Raw genomic sequence first — 21,389 nt, 5'->3', positions numbered from 1 at the left:
AGAGGGTATTTCAAGGACCCAAAAGAGTAACAGTGGGCTTTTGGCATAGCTGCTTTGGAGACAGAGCAAATTGAACAGCTGCCTACCTTGCCCAGTCTCTCAGGGGACCCTTCTGTTGGGGGGTGGCTGAAGGTCAAAGAACAACAGGTGCTGATCGTTGCCACAACGGTGCACCGGGGCAATATCACACCAACCCAGACTCCCCGATTGCCATCCATAAGCCAATTTGTTAACTGAATAGCCAAGGGGCGATCAGCAGAACTCACTCACCCTATAACAGTCCCATATGGCCAGTGCAAAAATCTAATGGAGAGTGGAGACTGACAGCAGACTATGGTGTCCAGTCACGCCGCCCATGAGTGCTGCCGTGCCAGATGTGCTAGAACTGGAGTCAAAGGCAGCCAAGTGGTACACCACAATTGGTATTGCTAATGTGTTTTTCTCAATCCCTTTGGTGGCAGAGCGCAGGCCACAGTTTGTTTTCACTTGGAGGGTCGTCCAGTACACCTGGAACTGACTGCCCCAGGGGTGGAAACACAGCCCCACCATTTGCCATGGGCTGATCCAGAGTGCACTGGAACAGGGTGAAGTTCCAGAGCACCTGCAGAACATTGACGATATCATTGTATGGGGCAACACAGCAGATGTTGTTTCTGAGAAAGGGAAGAAAACAGTCCAATTCCTTCTGAAAGCCGTTTTTGCCATGAAACAAAGTAAGGGCAAGGGACCTGCACAGGAGATCCAGTTTTTAGGAATAAAATGGCAAGGTGGATGTTGCCAGCTCCCGATAGATGTGAGCAACAAAACAGCAACTATGTCTCCACCAACTAGCAAAAAGGAACCAGAAGCTTTCCTAGGCATTGTGGGGTTTTGGAGGATGCGTATTCTAAATTACAGTCTGATTGTATGCGGTTTCTGTCAGGTGACCCAGAAGAAGAATTATTTCAAATGGGGCCTTGAGCAATGACAAGCTTTTGAACAAATTAAACAGGAAATAGTTCATGCCGTAGCTCTTGGGCCAGTCCGGGCAGAACCAGATGTAACAGATGTGCTCTACGCCGCAGCCGGGGGGAATGGCCCTACCTGGAGCCTCTGGCAGAAAGCACCAGGGGAGACTTGGGGTCGACCCCTGGGTTTTTGGAGTCGGGGATACAGAGGATCCGAGGCCTGCTACATTCCAGTTGAAAAAGAGATTTTGGCAGCATAGGAAGGGGTTTGAGCTGCTTTGAAAGCAATTGGTATTGAAGCAGAGCACCTCCTGGCACCCCAACTGCCAGTTCTGGGCTGGATGTTCAAAGGGAGGGTCCCCTCTATACATTATGCAACTGATGCTATGTGAATAAGTGGGTCGCGCTGATCACTGAGGGAGTGGGGAGTGGGGAGGAGTGAGCAAGCGGCCACATGGTACTCAGCTGCCAGCTAGGACTAAACCACAACACATGCCTCTGAAATTTGTGAGCTCCTTAGAAACCCACGTTTGCTACTAATCAAGCTGTAATTCTATCAGCAGTCATTGGCTGGCGGGGCTCTGTACTGGCAATTACTTTTGCAACTAAGCATGTATCTGAGGTATTGTCTTTCAGATACTATTCTGAGGAATGATTTAAAGGAAATCTTTGGCTAAGAAGATTCTTTATCAAGTTTTAATCAGCCAACTTCTTGTGTTACCATTTTAATCCAAAGAACTGTCTGACTTTGAGGTGGAGGGGGAGATGCGTTTCAGGACTCACACAGCTGATAAGGAGTCTCATGCTTACACAAATGCAAAATGCAATTCCTTTAAGCCAGTGAACTGTCTGTGGAAGACTAATTGCTAGATTCTTATTCATGTCTTAGCAGCGGGCAGCTTTCAAAATATCTGCAGTTACAGGCTTCCTTCTTGTTTGTAGAAGGGAGTTTAATACATGATTTCTGTTGACTTACCTGGAAATCTTTTGGTAGCTGGTTAAAAGCTCATAATATATTCCGAGGTCACTGTGTGCCTGTGCTTAGTAATGCAATTTCTTTACAAAGAAAATGCAAGTAAAGATGGTAAAAAGCTTGTTGGTTTTATCTAACGCTGTTGAATTTTTCTTGATTTGTATGCAAAGGGAAAGCTAGCAAATTCAAGTGTGCACATAAATGCAATACTGTTATGTTCTGTAATGTCTTCTACATGAAGATCTTCAACTGAAAAAGCCTTTATAAATACAGCTTAAAGAATCCACAAGTGTATTGTAAGATGCAAGATAAATAAAGGCAGACAAAGATGAAGAAGTTGAATGTGGCATGAATGGCTAGGTGGTCTAAGCAGCTTTTGGAGCTGCAGATGGACTCTAGAAATATGCATTTGATTGACAGAATGACTGTCACATCTGTTTGTGTGACATGATAATACCATACTTGTCATACCTGAGCTTCCATATTGCATATACAAGTAGTATGCAATGTCTCTTGGGGTGTTCTGTATCTGTTATGGTATTGGACTGATGAAGAAGTTCTGCCTTCTCCCCCCTCTCTCATGGAGACGAAAGCTTGAAATAAACCAGTATTTAGTGCAGGGATCTATAGTCTGGATAAACTGATTCTGCCAAGTAATGTAAAGGTCTTCTTTCGCAGCTTGAAGGGAAAGACAGTAGTTGCGTATCCATTTTACTACAGGACTTGTTCAAGGCATAGTTCTCCTGTAATTGCTGCAGGAATGTAAATATGATGCTCCTGTTCTGTTGTTAGGCAGCACAGGATTTATTTGCTAAATTAAGCTGGATTGAATAAGACATATGGGTTATAAAAGAGGCAGGCTGGGACTGGTTCTCAGGTTCTAGGATAAAATCTGATATCTCAGTTGTGGAATGGTCAACCCATAGTCTTTCCACTTTCCTTCTTTAAAAAAAAAAAAAAAAAAAAGAAATCTTGATGCTTTGTCACAGTAATGATGGTCCACTGAGACAGATCTCTGTCCTGTTAGCAGTCCTATATTGTTGCCAGTCTGTTAGACTTTTGGAGAGGAAAAGCTGTGGGTATGACTGTTGGATGGTCATAGGGCAATCTCATCCGGCAGCCTACTCCAGTCTAGCTATATAATAGCAGTAAGGATAGATTGCTCGAGCTGAGTCAGATCTGTCAACATGTCCTTATGAAATGAAGCCAATGCCTGTCTGAAGTCTGCTTTTGTACATAAAATGAGCTGTTTCTGTTTAGTTATTAATTACTTTGTGTTTCAGGAGTTGCATTCATTACTGTAGCTGCTAAAAAAATTTCTAATATGCAGGAAGAAAAGTTTATACTATTGAGCAACACTGGAGATACAGTGTATAACAAAATAGCAGACTTAAATGAATTTGAAGTAGTAACTTAGTAGTTTGAACTAAATCCAATTTTGTATTACCAGTCCAGAAGAACACCTTTAAGGCTTTTATAGTGAGATGAAAAGTTGAAGAGGAATGATTTGATAAGGAAGATTGGGGGAGAAAAAGATAGTGGTCCAAACTTGAGAGAATGCAGTGAGATTCTTGGGATAGCTGTAGGTTTGGGATTAAGGAAATACAAGTTGTGTTCTGACTTTGTTGCTGGCTGAGCTGGATGACAGTTGGCAAACTGCTTCAGCTTTGTGCCTTGTTCCTCACGCCTGCAAAAGAGCAATAGTTTTACTGCTGGTTAAGTGCCTTGAAAATTATTTTGAAGTCTCGTGCAAGAACTAGGTGGTGCTGAGGGTATAAGGGAATTTTGGCAAAACTGCTTTCTGCTCAGGGGAAAGGTAATGAATGAAAAGCATGTGTGTAAGGGTTTTCAGTTCCTGGCTGTATGAATATCCTGTAGCCTTCTAGATTTCGTCTGAAAGCAGTGTCTTTCTGTGGCTGTGGTTTCTTTTCTATTCCACTTGACCATGAAACTCCAGGTCAGTCTTCATACACTCCTGTCATTGGGAGGCTTGTAATTGTGTGTGTGTGTCAGTCACAGTACCTTGCAAGTTACTGGATTTTGTTCTGTAAGAAAGATCATTTGTGTTTGTAGTGAAGTGCAGGCTTCCAGTCTACAGTAGTCCTTAAGCTCATCTGCTTCAAACATGAACTACAAGTGTAGGATTGCGGTGCTGGGAGGGCAGATTTAATTGTTGTCTTACACCAAGAGAAAGCAGACCTTTTTGTGGTGGGTTTTTTTTTTAAGTGAGGAAATCTGAATCTTGAATTCATTTTAAAGGAAACAGTTGGAATTAAGGTACATGGGTGTTGAAGTTATTTTATGATGCTTAGGGATCTACTGAGTATGCTGTGTGAATGTAGCTGGTGACTGCTGCATAGCACGGAGGGTGGAATGACATGATGTGGAAAGGCTTTCTGAAGCAGTATGTAAAGGTGAGTGTAGCAATTGGAGCATCCTTAAAAGTTGTGTCTCAGGGGTTGGGTAGTTGCTCTGCTTTCCTTCTCAGAGGGTGAGGACTGTCTGCATGTTTGTCTATCTTCACTGCTAGTAACCTCAGTGTGGCAGTTGCGTATGTAGAATGAACCTTCTTTAACAGATGTGCTGACATTCTCTTAGTTTTTTTCTGTGTTGCTTGTGGCTTCCATTCCTAAACTTTTCAATCCATTGTTGGATTATGGGCTGAACTGTACTTCCATTTATGTAGTCCTAAGTGGAGTGGTCTTTGCTGTTTGAGAACTCCAAAATCAAGATACTGCAAGTAAGATGTTTCTGTTCAGGACTATGCTGCCTTCAGGTGGTTCAGGTAGCACCATTGGATACCACCATTTTGTTGAGGCTATTCAGGTGTCTACTGCTGTTTTCATATATCAGAGTATTTTTCTTGATAGCTGGTAATGATACTTCTGTTTCTGTGTGTTTTTAAAGAGGAGAACTTAATCTTTGCTACCAGCTCTGGTTTTCTCTAAAGTTAACAAGTCTTTTCAGGAAATAATTAAGGTGGAAGTATTCCCTTTAAAACTGTTTTCTCCTCTTTATGTGCCACTATGCACCAGTTCCATGTTTTAATTAAACAAGTGGATCTGGCTTATTTAAAATATGACTTCTGGTAGTGAAAATTAATTCAGTGTTGACTACTGATAGTATTTCCCATCCAGGCAATCTTTTTAATCAGTTGTTCAGTCCTCTTTGGACTGGGTGGAAAAACATGAAAGGTTTAACTGGCACTGTATCTGGAGATGAAAAAAAATTGGTTCTTATTTAGGCATTATTGCAATGGGACCATAGTTTTATTAGCTTGGTTCACTTTTTTATAGTTCAGTTTGATTCCTTACAGTTCCTTGAGTTTGTCTGGGAAAGGGTGTGTCCCTGCTGAGATCTCAGCACAGTGAACGTATGAAAATAGCTGAAGTGAGTGTTCATCTTGAACAGTGGTGAGGTTTTTTGGGTTTTTTTTTTTTCCTTGTATGTAAGTTTTGTCCTTCAATGCAGCAAAACCTGGGGTCTTTTCAGACTTGTATTTCTGTATATCCTTTTTTTTCTTGTATCAACCTTGATAGGAAGGGTTGGATGAAGACAGATACCTATTGGCTTAGGAGGAGTGAGTGACATGTAAATTAAGGACAAAATGAGCTAGCATCAAAAGCTGAAACTGTACCAGTGATGTATTGATGGTTGAAAGAAGATGCATAAAACCCAAAAAAGTATCAAGTAAGTGTGTGAAGAACGTCACATCTGTAGCACCTAAGATGGAGTTCACATTTCTCTCACTAGTGCTGTCAAGGGGAAGCCAAGCTTATGAGGTGTGTTTTGAAAATCACCAAGGCTTGAGATGGTGTGAGTCTTATGTTGTCACTTCGCAGAAAAGCATTTTGGTGAGCACACTTTTCCAGGTATGCTGTGATCAGCTCTTTAGGTGCTTCAGTAGTAGGCAGTTTTTAGAACTACTGCTTTCATGTATCTTAAAGTGTGTATTTGGTGAAAGAGTAACATACGGTGAATAGGGGTGTTTCCTGGAAAACAGGCACCACTGAGATATGAAACTAAAAGAGGGTAAATTCAGACTACATAGAAGGAAGACATTTTTTACCGTGAGGATGGGGTAAAAGGGTTTTGCCACCACAGAGGTAGATGCCCCATCCCTGGAAACTCTTGCCACTTCAGGCAACAACAACTCTCTCATTACGCTGCTTGAAAACCTTGCAGCACGGACAATGTATGAATCCTTACATTTTCTCTTGTTCAACCTCACTCTTGGACTTAATGGACACGTTAAGAATGTGGCTCTTTTAGTTGAGAGAAATGAGGAACGTTAGTGGAAAACAAGGATGCCAGGTGGCTGGAAAAGTTCAGCAGTTTTAGCAACATTGTGGGAGACATCCTGTAAGGAATGGCAGAAGACTGGTGTGGCCTTAGGTGTATTAAACTGCTTGGGCTGAGGGTGCAATTGGGATTTGAAGCAGTGGCTCCCATGCCAAGTTAAGGTTTTAGCCTGCTTGCTGCAGGGCAGGCAGAGTTGTTTGTAGGTGGAATAGTTAATTTTCTGGCAGTACCACACAGAGTTTTACTGGGAAAATACTGAATGTGTGGTGAGAGTGGGTAGCGCATGTGACTCTTGTATAAGAGGAAAAATTGATGAATCTGTAGTAGTCTAACACTGGTCCCATTATTCTTGTACAGTGCAGTAGACGTGTTTTGGCTGAGTTACTATATATTAAATGGCAAGTGAAGTTTGATCTGCTGGCAGATTTTATTTTTCCATTTTAAAACTTCTTTCCAACTTGATTTCTGACTAGGTGTGTTTCATCTGTTTTGTTAAAGTAATTCTGTAAGCATTTGTATTTCACCAAATTTCTAATCACAAACATAGCTACTAATAGAATAAGAATCATTTAGGTTGTAAAGACCTTTAAGATCATCAAGTCCAACCATTAACCTATCACTGCTAAGCCCACCGCTAAACCGGGTCCATAAGCACCACATGTATGCATGTTTTAAATATCTCCAGGGATGGTGGCTCAACCACTTCCCTGGGCAGCCTGTTCCAGTGCTTGACAACCCTTTTTCAGAGAATAAATTTTTCCTAATAGCCAATCTAAACCTTCCCTGGCACAACTTGAGGCCATTTCCTCTTGTCCTATCACTTCTTACTTGGGAGAAGAGACCAGCCCCCACCTGGCTACACCCTCCTTTCAGGTAGCTGTAGAGAGCAATCAGGTCTCCCCTCAGCCTCCTTTTCTCCAGGCTAAACAACCCCAGTTCCCTCAGCTGCTCCTCATCAGACTTGTGCTCCAGACCCTTCACCACTTTGTGGCCATTCTCTGGACACACTCCAGCACCTCAATGTCTTTCTTGTAGTGAGAAGCCCAAAACTGAACACAGCACTCGAGGTGAGGCCTCACCAGTGCCAAGTACAGGGAGACGATCGCTTCCCTGGTCCTGCTGGCCACACTATGTCTGATACAAGCCAGGATGCTGTTGGCCTTCTTGGCCACCTGGGCACCCTGCTGGCTCATGTTCAGCCGGCTGTTGACCAGCACCCTCAGGTCCTTTTCCACTGGGTGTCTTTCCAGCTACTCTTCCCTGAGCCTGTAGCATTGCAAATAAATAGTACCATTTCTCTTCAGAGCTTTACCAGGGAAAAGGTGACAGTTGTATTGCTTTCTTTGGAATAGATTTTTTAAAGTAGAGTCATTTAATTGCTGTAGTGTGTTTAAATGCATTGAATTCAGATTAATTTTTATCAAAAGAATACAAATTGCTTTCTGCAGTAAAATAAAGTTCTTATGTCACTATTGGGAGTAAATGCTGGTATGGTCAACAGAGTTGTTTATAGATATGTAAGATCAGCTACCTGTACACCTCTCTTGATCAAAGAGCATAAGAAGAAAAAGCTTGAAACTGCAGAGATTCTTTTATTTTCAGATTACAAAGGGGATGTTCTGATTAATGGCAAAAGCTGCTTTACTCTTATGTTGGCAGCATTTTGGGAATGTTTGTCTAACTCTCCTCATTCATAACTGGAACAAGTCTGAAGCATTAATGATATTCAAGTACTTCAGAGTCAGCTTGTTACGTATTGAAGTATCACTGCAATAAATAGAGCAGCATTTTAATTAGCTTATGCTACTCTGGGTTCTAGACATACATTTTAAATGTGCAGGATATTCCATGATTTTTTCATACGTCTTTCTCAAAAGAACAGAATAAGTGGGCTATTTTGTTGAAGCTAGCAGGTTTCTCTAGCTAGCAGTGTCTCTCATTCGAGAAGGGTTGTATTGAAATATTAGCTTTCTTATAAAGTGCTAGGATTAACTAGAAAAGTTAATGCACATACCTGGCTCTGGCTAGTGCTAAGATTGCTGTTAAAGATTTTACTCATTTGTAGTAATATGAAGTTTTGTGCTAATTAAGCTGAAGTAGCTAAATTTGTTAATATTTACTAGATGCTTTCCATCTGACTATTTTAAGCTCTCAGAAGTGGTAGGTATTTGCTATCAAACTTTAGATACAGGAAAATAGTAGTTAAAAGGAGTTGCTCATCAAATTTGGGACTTGTTTCATTACTGCACTGTGAGATTATTGTAGCCCTCTTTGGTGGTATGAGTGCTGGATCATCTTTGCTTGCTTTTTTCCTGGAATGTAGGAGTTGCACAGCTATGGATTATCATGCAAATGTCTGTCTTCTGCTGTATCTCAGGGAGGTTAAGATGGTACTTCTACTTTACTACCCTTTTCTTAGTGATGTTGTAGCTTCTAGATCAGTGAAGGTGATCTCAAGAAGCAAAAAAAAAAAAAAAAAATGTAAACCCATATATTTTTTCCTCTGCTTTTCTGTTTAGATGATCTTTAAATAACTTAGGTAACAATCACTAATAGGAACTACACTCTCAAATCTTTATCTGCTCTTGGAGTTGACAGAACCTGGGCTGTCCCTTTATTTGCTGAGTTTGGAAGTCAGGCTGGCCTTAGATGTTAGTTGCAGGTGGTTTTCTCTTGTGACAGGACTCTTTTTTGGAAAGAATAAATTTTAAAAAGGTCACCCATTTGCTCCAACAATTAAATGGGAATTTAGAGTAGATGGGTCTTCTCATGTTTCGCATGTCAGTCTCTGGCCAAAGGAAAAGCTTGCACTCATCTGCCTTGACCACAAGGCTGTCTGTAAGTAATTTGGAGTTTTCTTATGCTCTTGCCTTGAAAATTGTAGTTCTAGAGCCTTATGTGATCTATAAGCTTCAACTTCCTTGGAAACCTATATGGCTGGTAAGTGATTCAGTGATTGAAAAACAGGTGTATGAATGTACTGCATTTCCTCAGCCATTGTAGGGTTTTCCCTTATTTCTTGGTGAAATGTACAGCAAATTACCTTATGTCCCAAATACACAGTCAGGATTTTAAAGGAGAAATAGACCTGTCCCTTATCAGTTAAGAGCCGTAAATCTTTAACTGGCTGAATTAGTATGTCCATTTAACAAGTGCAGTGTCTTTAATGAACTAAGTGGGACAGGACATGAGAATAACTAGAGGTGTCTAACATTAATGCAGTGATTCCATATGGAACAACAGAGCAGGAGATGCTGTGCTTCTCTGAAACCCTGTGCAAGAGCTGTCTTCCTCTTTAACTTCCCATTGATTGATGTGTACTGAAGCAGAAGGTGTAATTGCCCACTATGTCATGTTAAGCAATAGCACAATTTGAAGAATCAATTTTTCCTGATGTTTGTTACTGCTAGGAAGATGCTATCCAACATCTGCCTGTAAAGCCCCGTAATGGATGTTATTGCCAAAAGAGTGTTGTTTTGCAACCGAATAATGTGACCTGTACGCAGGCCTACTCTTCAGGGGCTCTTTGTTCCCTGTCCTTCCCACTTGCGTATTCTGGAAATGTTTTTAAAAGTGATGGTTTATTGGTTCCTCTCCCTCCGCCCCTCCATCATTGCACTGGAAATAACAAAGTGAATTAGTTTGTTGTGGGCTGTCCTTCAAAATTTAGATCTCTTATCACAGTTGCTTGGATTGTTGATCCATGGGGTGTGTATGTAGCAGAAATATCTCATCCCCTCCTTCCTCCTCCCCTATTGTCAGTGTAATCACTGCTCTGCATTTGATTAAATGTGGGGTGACCGCTTGCACTTAAATCTTGTGAGATGAAGCCATGTCATTAGATTTATTTTAACTACTGGCCATTGAAAAATGAATGGACGCTCCATACCTGTATTTGCCTCAAGGAGGGACTCGTTTGTTCTTGTTGATCTTAAAATAGACCAAGAACCTTAACATACCGTATCCCCTGGATTGCAGTAGCACTTAAGGAATTATGGTAGATCTGCTTTTTTTTTTTTTCCCCTGTTAAAACTAGTGAAAGTGATGCTTTTTCTTTTTCCTTTTTTCCTCCCCCCGCAGGACATCTAGTTGCAACATGTCAAATGTAGTTGTACAGCAACTTTATCCAAAGAGCTGTTGTCAGTTGTTCAACATGATCGTGCTTTACGAAAGGGGAGTACCATGCAGCTGACTGTGCTCATTGTTTGCTGAACTGTTAGAGGTACAAAGCAGAAGCATTTGCTGCAAATTTTGGGGTGATGTCATCTATTTGGAGGCTGCAGTAAATGAAAATGGAGTCTGTTTTGTACTGTAGTAAACTTCTGTGATCAGCTTTTTGCTGTCATTCTATGTAAGAGATCTCAATTGCATAGCACTGATTGAACACTTACACAGGTGGGAGGCTTGGATAGGAGAATCTTAACTTTTGTTTTATCTTGGCAACAGGCACTGTCTACTTCTGGTTTTGTTCTATGAGGCTGTATATGGAATCCTGATGTTGGTTGCAGGCTTTCACTTGCACTGAAGCAAGGAGTTATAGTGCAAACTTAAACCACAACCACTGTCTAAATCTGGAATACCTGTGACACATTAAAAATCAATCACTTGAATCAAACTGTTTTTCACTGTTTCTCAGTGTACAATCAGTAGTAGTTCATGAACATAATATAGGGAGAAAAAATTATCTTTTTTTGAATTTTTTTTTTTGTCTATGTAGTTTACAGAGTGAATGGATGCATCCTCAGTTCTCTGTACTTAGACTATACAGTGTGTATTAGCAGGGGAAATGGAAGTTGCAAGATCAGGTCTTTCTTCTCTGAAAATCATAGATGTGCTGATTTGATTATGGTTGATAACTTGAGGCATTTTGGTTTCCTCTGACCCATAATAAGTACATTTCTCATTAGGATTGTAGGTGGGAGTTACTTTAGAGAATTAATGTGGTCTGGAATCTAGACACCCTAAAATGAGGGATATAGCAACAAGAGACCAGTTCTTCTTGACAAATAGTTAAATTGGCTTGAGTTTTCACTGAGAAAGCTCTTTCAGGTACCATTAGTGGTAAGATGCTTCCAACTTGACCAGTCAGAGATCCTTCAGAAGAAAAGGAATGTAGGTACAAACTTCAGGGAAAATACCAATAGAAGGGACATGGAAATAATAGTTTAAAAACACCCCAACTTCCCAGCAGTTCCGTATGAATCACTCTTGGTAGTAATTGTTTTTTCCTCATCTGTTGATGAGACTGTCCCTTTGGTATTGCTTGACTGCACCAAGTCATGCTTCTCTGCGTTCTCCTTGGTTGTCTTGCAGCACAGCCAAGTAGCCATTTGGGTTTAAGTGGTGACATTCCAGGTGGACTGTCTTGGTCATCTGTATGCTGTCCCTTCAAGCCTTTCCAGCTTGTCATCTATCTGTCTTTGTGCCACTTGTTTCTGTCCTAAGTTTTGTCTTGTCACTTCTGTATCTGCATATTTGTGGGGTTTTTTGTTGTTGTGGTTGCTTCCCTGTCTCCCCATCCCCTTCTGTCATCACTCTCAGGTCCTCTGCCCTCATCCTGGGCTTTGCTATACTGTGTTCCACTCTGGCTGGTTTTGAGAATGTTGGCCTATTGCCCCAGTGTTACTAAGTGAAAAATGATCACACAGACAGAAGGGAAGAGCTCACATCCAGTTGCTTCCGTGGCTGCTGACATTAAAGTTGCTTATAACTTCGATGCACTTCTAGCCCTGATCCTCTCTTCAGAGGGTTAGCCAGAACCAAGCAATGAGGGAATGGAGCTAAGGAGGTCTACGTTTGTAGAAGAGAGCTAGTGGGTGGCTGTAAGAAAACCTTGTAATACTATGCAAGTTACTTGTTTCCCTAGCTCAGTAAAGGTGTTGAAAAATTTTACGTGCAGTAGAGTATGTTCTTTTTCAACTTAAAATGTGCAGTAAAGCATCAGACCAAAATTTGTGCCCCTGGGCGCTGTTCCCACAGATGCGCTTCAGCATCCTGTTCTGGAGTCTGGAGATCAAATGCAACAGTGATAGGGCTGCAGTTGTCCGTTAACTGGTAAGGCTTTGGGAGCAAGTCTTTTAAATTTCTAAAAGAGCAGTCACAATGGTAAGCAAACCTTTAGTGCATGGTGTAACAGCTTTGACTAAGCAAATACAGTTCAGATAATGCCCAGAAGCATAATAGCAACATCAGTAACCTTCCAACTGGCTGCAAATATTTTTTTCCAGCCAGCAAGACAGAGCAACAGCAAGATGCTTGTAACAGAGGTCCCTGAATAGCCTATCAAATCTGATTAGTCACAAGACACTATTTTAATCAAACCCTCTTTGGAAAGGAGGTGGTGAAATGTGGCTGGCAGCCTGTTCTAGTGTTACTGTGTGCAGTGCTTAACAATTCTGTTTGCTGACAGTGCCTTCTGCAGTAATGGTGTCTTAGTGCACACTTACAGAGCATCAGGAAGAGCTAGTGTGATATAAACTCAAATGCTACCTGAATCTAAAATGTGATTGTGTCTCTGGAAATGACCCATTTCATGATTAGCTTGCTATTGATGTGCCTTAGCTAGTTCTGTAGTTAAGGTGTTGCATATGGCAGAGGAATCATTTTTCCCACTGCACCTTGAATTTAATGCAAGTGCCTGGTCTACACTAGGATTTTACTACAGGATTGCCAACAAAAGCAAGATACTTATTACTTGTGTGGGATATTTTGACACTGAGGGCACGTGCAAGGCTTTATGCAGCTCCAGATTGATATACCACTGCAAAACTGTTCATGCTGCTAGATGTGCACATCTTTGGTTCTGCGGGATTTGTACACATTGCTACTGATGTCCCTGGAACAAATTGATGGTGTCACGATAACTTAGTGTTCAGTTACCCAAGATCAGTATGTGAGACGGTAAACTTACTATGTCCTTGCAACAGCCTGCTGGAGACACGATATAAAGGATCATTCTAAAAATGATCTCTTTAAATTTTCTTTTCAATGTCCTTTATGGACGTACAGCCTGGAGTAAGCTGCTTCTGGTAATTGAGGTAGATGACATAAACTGTATTGCCTGTAGATAATGGATGCTGCATTGAAAAAACCTCCTTGTCAGTCAAGTTGCCAAACTGAGGAGGTTATTTCCTCTTATCAGAAGTTTTAAAATCCTTTAGAAAAGGAGCACTTACTTTTCAGTCTGAGGTAGTAAACTGAAGACGAACTCAGAGAAAGTAAAGGAAGTGTCTAGAGGCCTTGTCCCTAGTTCAGCTCCGCTCTAATAGTAGTGAATGATGTGCAGCTATAGTATATGCTTGCAGGTGGTGCCTCACAGTCTCTGGTGATGTACAGAGGGCTGGTGAGGTATGTGAAGGCAGCATGATTTCACATGTGGTCTGGCTTTTTCAATAATAACAAATTGAATTGACGTCTTAATTGGTACTCTCATACAGAGGAACTAGCAACATAGCAGCTTGTCTGACAGTGTGATCCAGATCTGAAAGTTACAGCCTATTTCATGTGCTGTAGTCTGCAGTCTGGTCTCCTCCTCTGCAGTACTGGGACCAATAAAGTCCATTCAGCTCTAGTAGTTGACATGCAACTGTACCGGGTAGTCTTGTGGCTTTGCCCTTGACAGGCTTCCTGAGATGGCAGGCTCAGCACTGTTTCACCTCATTCTTCTGTCTTTGAAGCCACAATGTTTTATTTGCTTCTGAGAAGCAGTTGCCAACTAGTGCCAGAACCAGTTCTCTGGCTTAGTGGAGTGGTTTTGGATGTAATGCCAATGTTGAGAGAGATGGTGAGATGTACTGAGAAGAACCTGACAAAAGTCAAGCAGAATGACACGCGGCTTTTATGTATGAGGTGTACCTGGAATTACCCAGTATGACTCACTTCCTCATAGTCTAGTGTCTGCTTGCTGGGTTTCATGAAGTCTTATTGCACCCAGGTAATCTTCGTACAGCTTTGGTTTTAGCTGTGTATTGAATTCCCATTAGCCACTAGGGTTGGTTCACCTATTGATTTTAACATAATGTTGAAAAGAACCTTTGCACAGGAAAAGGTACTTTCCTAAAATACTTGAAACTGGCTCTTCCTGACCCCAGGCATGTCAGCAGCTGCCAGGAGGAATAGCTAAGCTGTCTGTGTAATCCTCACCTTATGACACCCTTCCTTTAAGGTAACATTTGCAGTTGGAATCTGTAATGGAAACAGCGAGGCTAAGAGTAAGACCTCAGTTGAGGAATGGTGAGTATGAATGTTAGATCTTCTGTAAGTTGTGCTTTGAGTGCTGCCTGCTGCTGAGGGAGGCTGTACCAGGTAACTTCATAGTTTTGAAGAATGGCTGTTGAGCGTTTCATGCTATGAGCTGGAGGACTTCAGAAACAAAGGACAACTCTGATTCTTTGTCATGCATAATGTCAAAGGAGAGCTCACAAATTCAGGTACTCAAAGAATTCTGTTGTAGTATCTTGAGATAGATCTTGTAATGTACTTCTAGCAAAATAACGATTTATGCTATTGAACACAGTTAGCATCCTGCAGCAGGGTTTTAGCTGACAACTAATTAGACGGCTAATTCTATTTTAACTGTTTTCTCAAGGCAGGCCTGCTCTCTGTTAAAAGCTGGCTAGGCACTTCTCTGTTTAACATCCTGACCAAGTAGGATTTGCATCCAAATTTTAAAAGTTATTAGTAAAATTCTGTGGGCAATGGATGAGGACTATTGTTAGCATTGTGTTCTTGTGTGTATCAAAATATCTTCCTGATGGTACCATTTACTGTATACCTGTATTGTTATCTGTGCATTACCCAGTGTGTCTAGACAAATGCCACTTCGGCTGACTGTGTGCCCAGTATGATAGTATCCCTTTTTAGAGCAGCAGGGATTAAACTGAAGAGGATCGGTGTGGTATGCGCAGTAGGAAGGGCGGTTCTTAATGCCCAAGGAGGCACGGTGTGCTCCATGGGGCTGGGACAGAGTGGCCTGTGAGCACTGTGATCTTGAACTCTGCCTTCCTGATCAATGTGGCTCCTTCTTGACTGTTTGGGTTTTTTTTTTTAATTTTTCTTTTTCTTAACTTTTCTATTTAGATTGTGAGACCCTGGGCTCAGTTGTTTGTCTGCTCAGTCAATTCTCAAGGCTACAAAATAAGTTTGCTTGTCTGTCTTGGGAACAGGATAAATAGCAAGCATCTGCAACATGTCTCATAATCTAGAGAAAGGACTCTCTAGAACTCCATAGGCTTATGCTATGCTACATGTATAAAGTTACTAAAGCTGTTTCAAAATCTTTTTCAGGTTCTAAATGGCTTCTAAGAAGTTGGGATCCGACTCTCATGGTAAGTGAAATTTGGCATCATTGTCTTTTCAACAGGATGAATCCTACTGTTGCTGCTGACTAACGTCCCAACCTAGACAGTCCATAGGTACTAATCTGTTTAGCCTCTGAGTAGTACTTGGGTTTTTTTAGGATTGAAGTGCCTTGGCTTCCTTCTTGCATAGTTGCTTGCTGATGCTGTGCCTGTTCTCTGGTTAAACTGAAATTCAGCCTGTGACTGTTCCCTATTCCTTCATGGCAGAATAATACCTTTCCCTTCCTCACTTACCCTTTCAAAATCAAAGCTGAACTGCAGTTGTGAGACTGAACTGATGTTTGCTGAAGTGGACGCTACATCTGCAGCTCCCTTCTATGGAAGTCACTTGAGAAGTTGGATTGAAAGTGAAACTTCTAATATATCATTGAACTATGCTTGCTTTTTGCTTAGCAGTGATTTTTTTTTTTCCTGAATTGAACTAATCTGGTTTAGCAGGCAAGTGAAGAAGAGAATATCTTTTTCTACACTTGAGATGCATAGTGTCATGCAGATGATTGGTATCATAAAAATTATTTGCCTGTATATGTGCATATCTTTTAGAAAACAGGGTGTAATTTCAGAGGATGAATATTTCTGTGGAACATTAAAGTTTGTTGTATGTAATATATCTTCTTAAAATCAGTAATCATTTAAGGCAGTACTGAGAGGTTCATGTGAAATTTCTAACATGATTTTTCATGCTATGGAAACTTCTCCTTTTAGGAACTCAGCCTTGATCTTCCTGGATAATCTTTCAGATAAGAGGGTCCTGGAGAATTCATTTTCCCTTGACCTTTTTATTCAGTCATGCAAGTGTAAAGTGGAAATACAGAATAAGAAAAGCCTCACTTAAATATATGGTTAAGGACTAATAAAAAATGGCCTATCAAAATTTAATTTTTAGATGGTCTCCTTTGCTGTGGCCTAGTCTTCCTGCTGCAAGACAGTTAATTTCTTTTAGATAGCTGCCAGCTCTTCAGAGCTGTTGCTCTTGTATCTGTACGTGGTCTCTGTGAACACTCTGAACACCTTGTCTTTTGAGTCTGCTTTTATTTTTCTCTTCTCCTTCCTAAACCAGACTAGCAAAGACATTGCTTGGAGCTAGAATTCAACCTGTCTTAAATATTTCTCAAAACAGTACAGTGTGGTGGAACATGCTCCTGGCTTCAAAATAACAAAATCAAAACAAATGGTGCTGGAAGCTGGCTGGTTAACTTCTCTACCCTTTTGTGTACCCTCTGTTCCTAATGATACCAGTGACACTGTTATAGTACTGTTTCTGAGTAGTGGAACAATTTCCTTGGCTTATTGTGTCTTAAGAAAGCAGCAGAGCAATTGATTCAGACTTCTCCAGGCTTGTTAAGAATTAATCCCACCAAGTGAATTTTGACTTATGTAAAGCATCTAGCCCAACAACCACTTTCAGCTCAAGGTCTCTGGCAGGCTGATGAAATTGGTCAACATAGTTGATGTACCTCTTGTACTTATTTTTGAGCTGCTTATTGGAGGTTAGAAGACTGTTGTTGAATCACAGAACGGTTGAGGTTCAAAGGGACTTCTAGAGATCATCACGTCCAAACCTCCTGCTCAAGCAGAACCACCTAGAGCAGGTTGCTTAGGACCATGTTCAGGTGGAGATGAATCATAGAATCACAGAATGGTTTGGGTTGGAAGGAACCTTAAAGATCACCTAGTTCCAACTCCCCTGCCATGGGCGGGGACACCCTCCACTAGACCACATTGCCCAAAGCCTCATCCAACCTGGTCTCAAACACTTCCAGGGATGGGGCCTCCACAACCTCTCTGGGCAACCTGTTCCAGTGCCTCACTAATCTCACAGGGGAGAATTTCTTTCTAACATCTAATCTAAATCGACCCTCCTTCAGCTTAAACCCATTACTGCTTGTCCTGTCACTACACTCCCTGATAAACAGTCCCTCTCCAGCTTTCCTGTAGGCCCCTTCAGGTACTGGAAAGCTGCAATTAGATCTCCCTGGAGCATTCTCTTCTCCAGGCTGAACAACCCCAACTCTCTCAGCCTGTCCTCATAGGAGAGGTGCTCCAGGCCTCTGATCAACTTCGTGGCCTCCTCTGGACTCTCTCCAACAGCTCCATGTCTCTCCTGTACTGGGTCCCCCAGAGCTGGACGCAGTACTCCAGGTGGGGTCTCACAAGAGCAGAGTAGAGGGGCAGGATCACCTCCCTCGACCTGCTGGTCACGTTTCTTTTGATGCAGCCCAGGACACAGTTGGCTTTCTGGGCTGCAAGCACACACTGCCTGCTCATGTTGAGCTTTTCATCAATCAATACCCCCAAGTCCTTCTCCTGGGGGCTGCTTTCAACCCATTCTCTGCCCTGCCTGTAGTTGTGCTTGGGATTGCGCCGACCCATGTGCAGGACCTTGCACTTGGCCTTGTTGAACTTCATGTGGTTTGCACAGGCCCACCTCTCCAGCCTGTCAAGGTCCCTCGGGATGGCATGAAGATGGGACCATAATGTATGGATGGAGAGAAAGGAACCCTGTTCCTGTCTTGAAGGGTATTCTTACCATACATCTATAACTATGCCTAAGCATGTAACTTCAAATGCTCTCCTGTCATTTGAATAAGTGGAAGTTCAAGCTTAAGTTCTAGTAATTAGTGGCATCTAGAAATGCAGCTAATCAGTTGTGCAAACAGCCTGGGTTATACAAAGTGCAGTACATTACTATTGCTGTTGTATTGTCACTGTCCCTATACAACTTGAAAGCTTTTAACTCCAATTTCTGAAAACTATGTAAGTGATTTGTCTGACCACAAAACTAGGCTCCACCTGGTTTCAAAACTGTTTCCCATTCATAACTGGTAACTGGATTTATCTGAAATATTTCCATTTGCTACCAAACTGGAGGTCACTTCTATGAGATGGCCAGTGATTTCTTACATTAAAGGGCAGGGAAATCTTATTCTCCTAGTATATTCTTGGGCCAGGAATATCATATAGTGCACAGTGTCAGAAGTCAGACTGACAGGTACAGTAGAACTTCCTCAATGTGCTTTTAACTGCTAAAAGGATGAAGTGGCTTACACCCATATTAAATAACAGTTCAAACAAACTTTTAATTGCTTCACTTGAACATATGAGTATTGAAACAGTGGCTTGCGAATTACTTTGTATATGTAGGTTTTGCTTATTGCTTTAGAATTTGCTGTTTAAAACAGCACCTTTACCCATCAGTGTGTTCAGGCAGAAGGTTCATCCGTTTACAAAAAGAAAGGTTCGTCCGTTTACAAGAGGGTTCTTGACTTTCTGGATTATATTTTAACTTCACTAGACTAGTACTGTTCTGACTGGGCTGCAACACAGTGAATGTTGTGTGCATCAGCATTTTGCCTCAGAAAGACTTTTTTATTATCAAATGTCTTAAAACACTTGGTGTTTTTCTTAACCTGTGGTTGCATGTTTTGTAGCAGAGTTATATTCAAGATAAGGTTATAGCAGTGGTCATTATTAAAAAATCAGTGTACTAGGAAGAAACTAGATGGTTTTTATTCCTTAGTCTAGCTTTTGAGGTAAAACTGGCAGCTGTCAATGCAGTCCATCTAGTCTAGGTGTGTTTAGGTTTCTTTTACTGCACCAAAACAGCGTGGTCATGTAAATACCACAATGTGTGCTTGTACCCTCTGGGGCTAGTATCTATTTCAGGCAAAGGCAGCAGCTGTGCAGGGGGAGGTGTCTACCACTTTCTGTGTCAATAGGTCTAATAAGACAAATACTTGCACACTGAGGAGTTTGGGCTGTGAGATCAGTGTAGAGAGGTAATCCTGCTTCACTTGGATCATCCTGCTCAGAGCATGACTTGTGCCTATGGGACTAAGCATGGCATAGTAGCACCAGACACACCAGATTCTGAACAGTCAGGAGATCTGGTTGTCTGACTTCGCCATGATTTACCACTCTCAGTGGAAAGGCTGCCACAGTTGCTATTTCTGCATAAGCAAATGCTCTGGGAAATCCAGGTTCTCAAATTCCCAGCTCAAATACCATTTGGATGCCATGTTGCAAGTAGTGGTGTTGGTGGCCAGTGAGGTGCCATCTGGATGCTGTGCTAATGCTTAAATGTGTGCTTCTCAGTAAGGATCAGAGAAATTACTATTATATTCTGCCTGGAGCTTTTTTTTTGTCCTTGTGGTGCAGGTGGGATGTAGATTATTCAGCCTCACAGTTTCAAAGCTGGAGGAAATACCATCTGAGTCCTAACAGGACTCTTGGACCAGCTAATGCAATGCATATTATGAGAGCTCAGCTGATGACAGCACATAAACAATTAACTCCAAATTAACAGGATGTTCCTGTTTTTGAAAGCTGCTTGTCTGTTTGGAGCCTGTGGCTGCCTTGTTGTAGATGAGTCAACAGTGAAGGAACACAAACAGTACTTCAACTGTCATCTGAGTATGTGAACAGGTCAGATAAAAACGGCCAGCCACAGCTCACTGAGCAAGAGGTTAGTCACTGATCCATCTTAGTCACAGATCCATCTTAGATGTTGCCACTAATGTCCTTTTGGATCTGCAACGCTCAGTGACGTTACAAATGAGCACTAGAGGAGCACTTCAGATTGTTATATACAGCCAGAAACATTGCCTGTAATTTCAAAAGCTTAGACCAGTGATCCAAGAAACCACTTTCAGTTAATCAAGAAACTGATTACAATTTATATTTTAGGTTTTCTAATATGTCTTCACAGCAGCTCAAGGAAGACAGACCTATAGTCTGGCTTCTTGGAGGTGTTTGAGCTCTAAGTGATTCTGCCTCATGAGTTTGCAGGATGTCTGAAGAGTTTTGTCCTAAAACACTTTAAATACCATGGGTAAGTGATAGATATAAAGGGCAGATGGAGGACCATGAAATAGGTCTGAGGCCTCACATTGGAGTGATCACAAATCAGCTGATTAAGGTAGACTGCCTTGTTTCAAAAATCAGAATTAGTATGCTAAATAGTCTTTAGGTATTTCACTGTGTTTTGGTTAAAGTCAAGCATCTAGACTTTGTCCTTGTGATAACATTTGGACAGAAGTTACTTCCTACTTGTATGCCAAAGCCTGGATTTTAGTTTGTCTTAGCTGCTCTAAAGCAGGGTCATATGAGTTTAATACATTCAATTTTTGTGATACAATTTCTGCTTTTGATCTTAGGGCCTTTCAGTTACCTTGATGATGTGCCATTTAAGATAGGAGACAAATTCAAAACCCCAGCGAAGGTTGGATTACCCATTGGTTTCTGCCTACCTGATTCTTCTCAGCTTGTCAGAGAAGCCCAGGTAAGTGATGTGTTTTGCCTTTCTGCTCTCTTCCCCCTCACCCCCAACGTGTGGTGCTGTAAATTGCAAGTACTCACAGTGTGCTCACATGTTCAAATGTTAGTCTTGTTGGTCCTGTAGTGTCATTTTGTATGCCAGGCAGTAGTTGCAGAAGATCTGTTAGAATGTATAGAAAGATAAAAATGTGATAGGCTGTGCAAAAAGCTTCTACTTCTTATCACTTTAAAAAGCCTAATATAATTTATCTATCTACTTCAAAAAAGCATGGTGTTTTTGTGTAATAGTTAGAGGTCTAAATGTTACCCTGACTAAATTTTAGTAGCATTTTTAAGAGGAAAAATGGTAAGAACTGTTACACCCATGCTACGGCATACTTGTAGAATCTTGTTTCAGGGTAACAAGTGTTTCTATGAACATATTTTATGGTTTCTCACAATAGTGGGATGTAGAAATAAATTTCCAGGTTTTAGGTGCAGATCTGAGTGGGAATTCTTTTCCAGCTGTAGGGCAGTTACAGCTTGGTATAG

General features: G+C 41.4%; 1 protein-coding gene across 4 annotated transcripts in view; it reads left to right on the top strand.

Moving 5' to 3' along the window:
* Positions 1–21,389, top strand: part of UBAP1 (ubiquitin associated protein 1) — a 39,749-nt gene that overhangs the window by 6,862 nt on the left and 11,498 nt on the right. For all 4 annotated transcript variants that reach the window (XM_075739578.1, XM_075739576.1, XM_075739577.1 and 1 more), the window contains 2 exons: positions 15,508–15,548; positions 20,738–20,862. In XM_075739578.1, the coding sequence (XP_075595693.1) occupies positions 15,515–15,548; positions 20,738–20,862 (159 nt within the window). In that variant the 5' untranslated portion in view covers positions 15,508–15,514. The remainder of the gene's footprint in view (positions 1–15,507; positions 15,549–20,737; positions 20,863–21,389) is intronic.

The sequence above is a fragment of the Balearica regulorum genome, chromosome Z (genome assembly GCF_011004875.1).
Source record: "Balearica regulorum gibbericeps isolate bBalReg1 chromosome Z, bBalReg1.pri, whole genome shotgun sequence".
In the NCBI taxonomy this organism is placed as follows: domain Eukaryota; kingdom Metazoa; phylum Chordata; class Aves; order Gruiformes; family Gruidae; genus Balearica; species Balearica regulorum.
The sequence above is the reverse complement of the archived record's forward strand: the minus strand, read 5'-3'. Positions and strand labels throughout refer to the sequence as shown.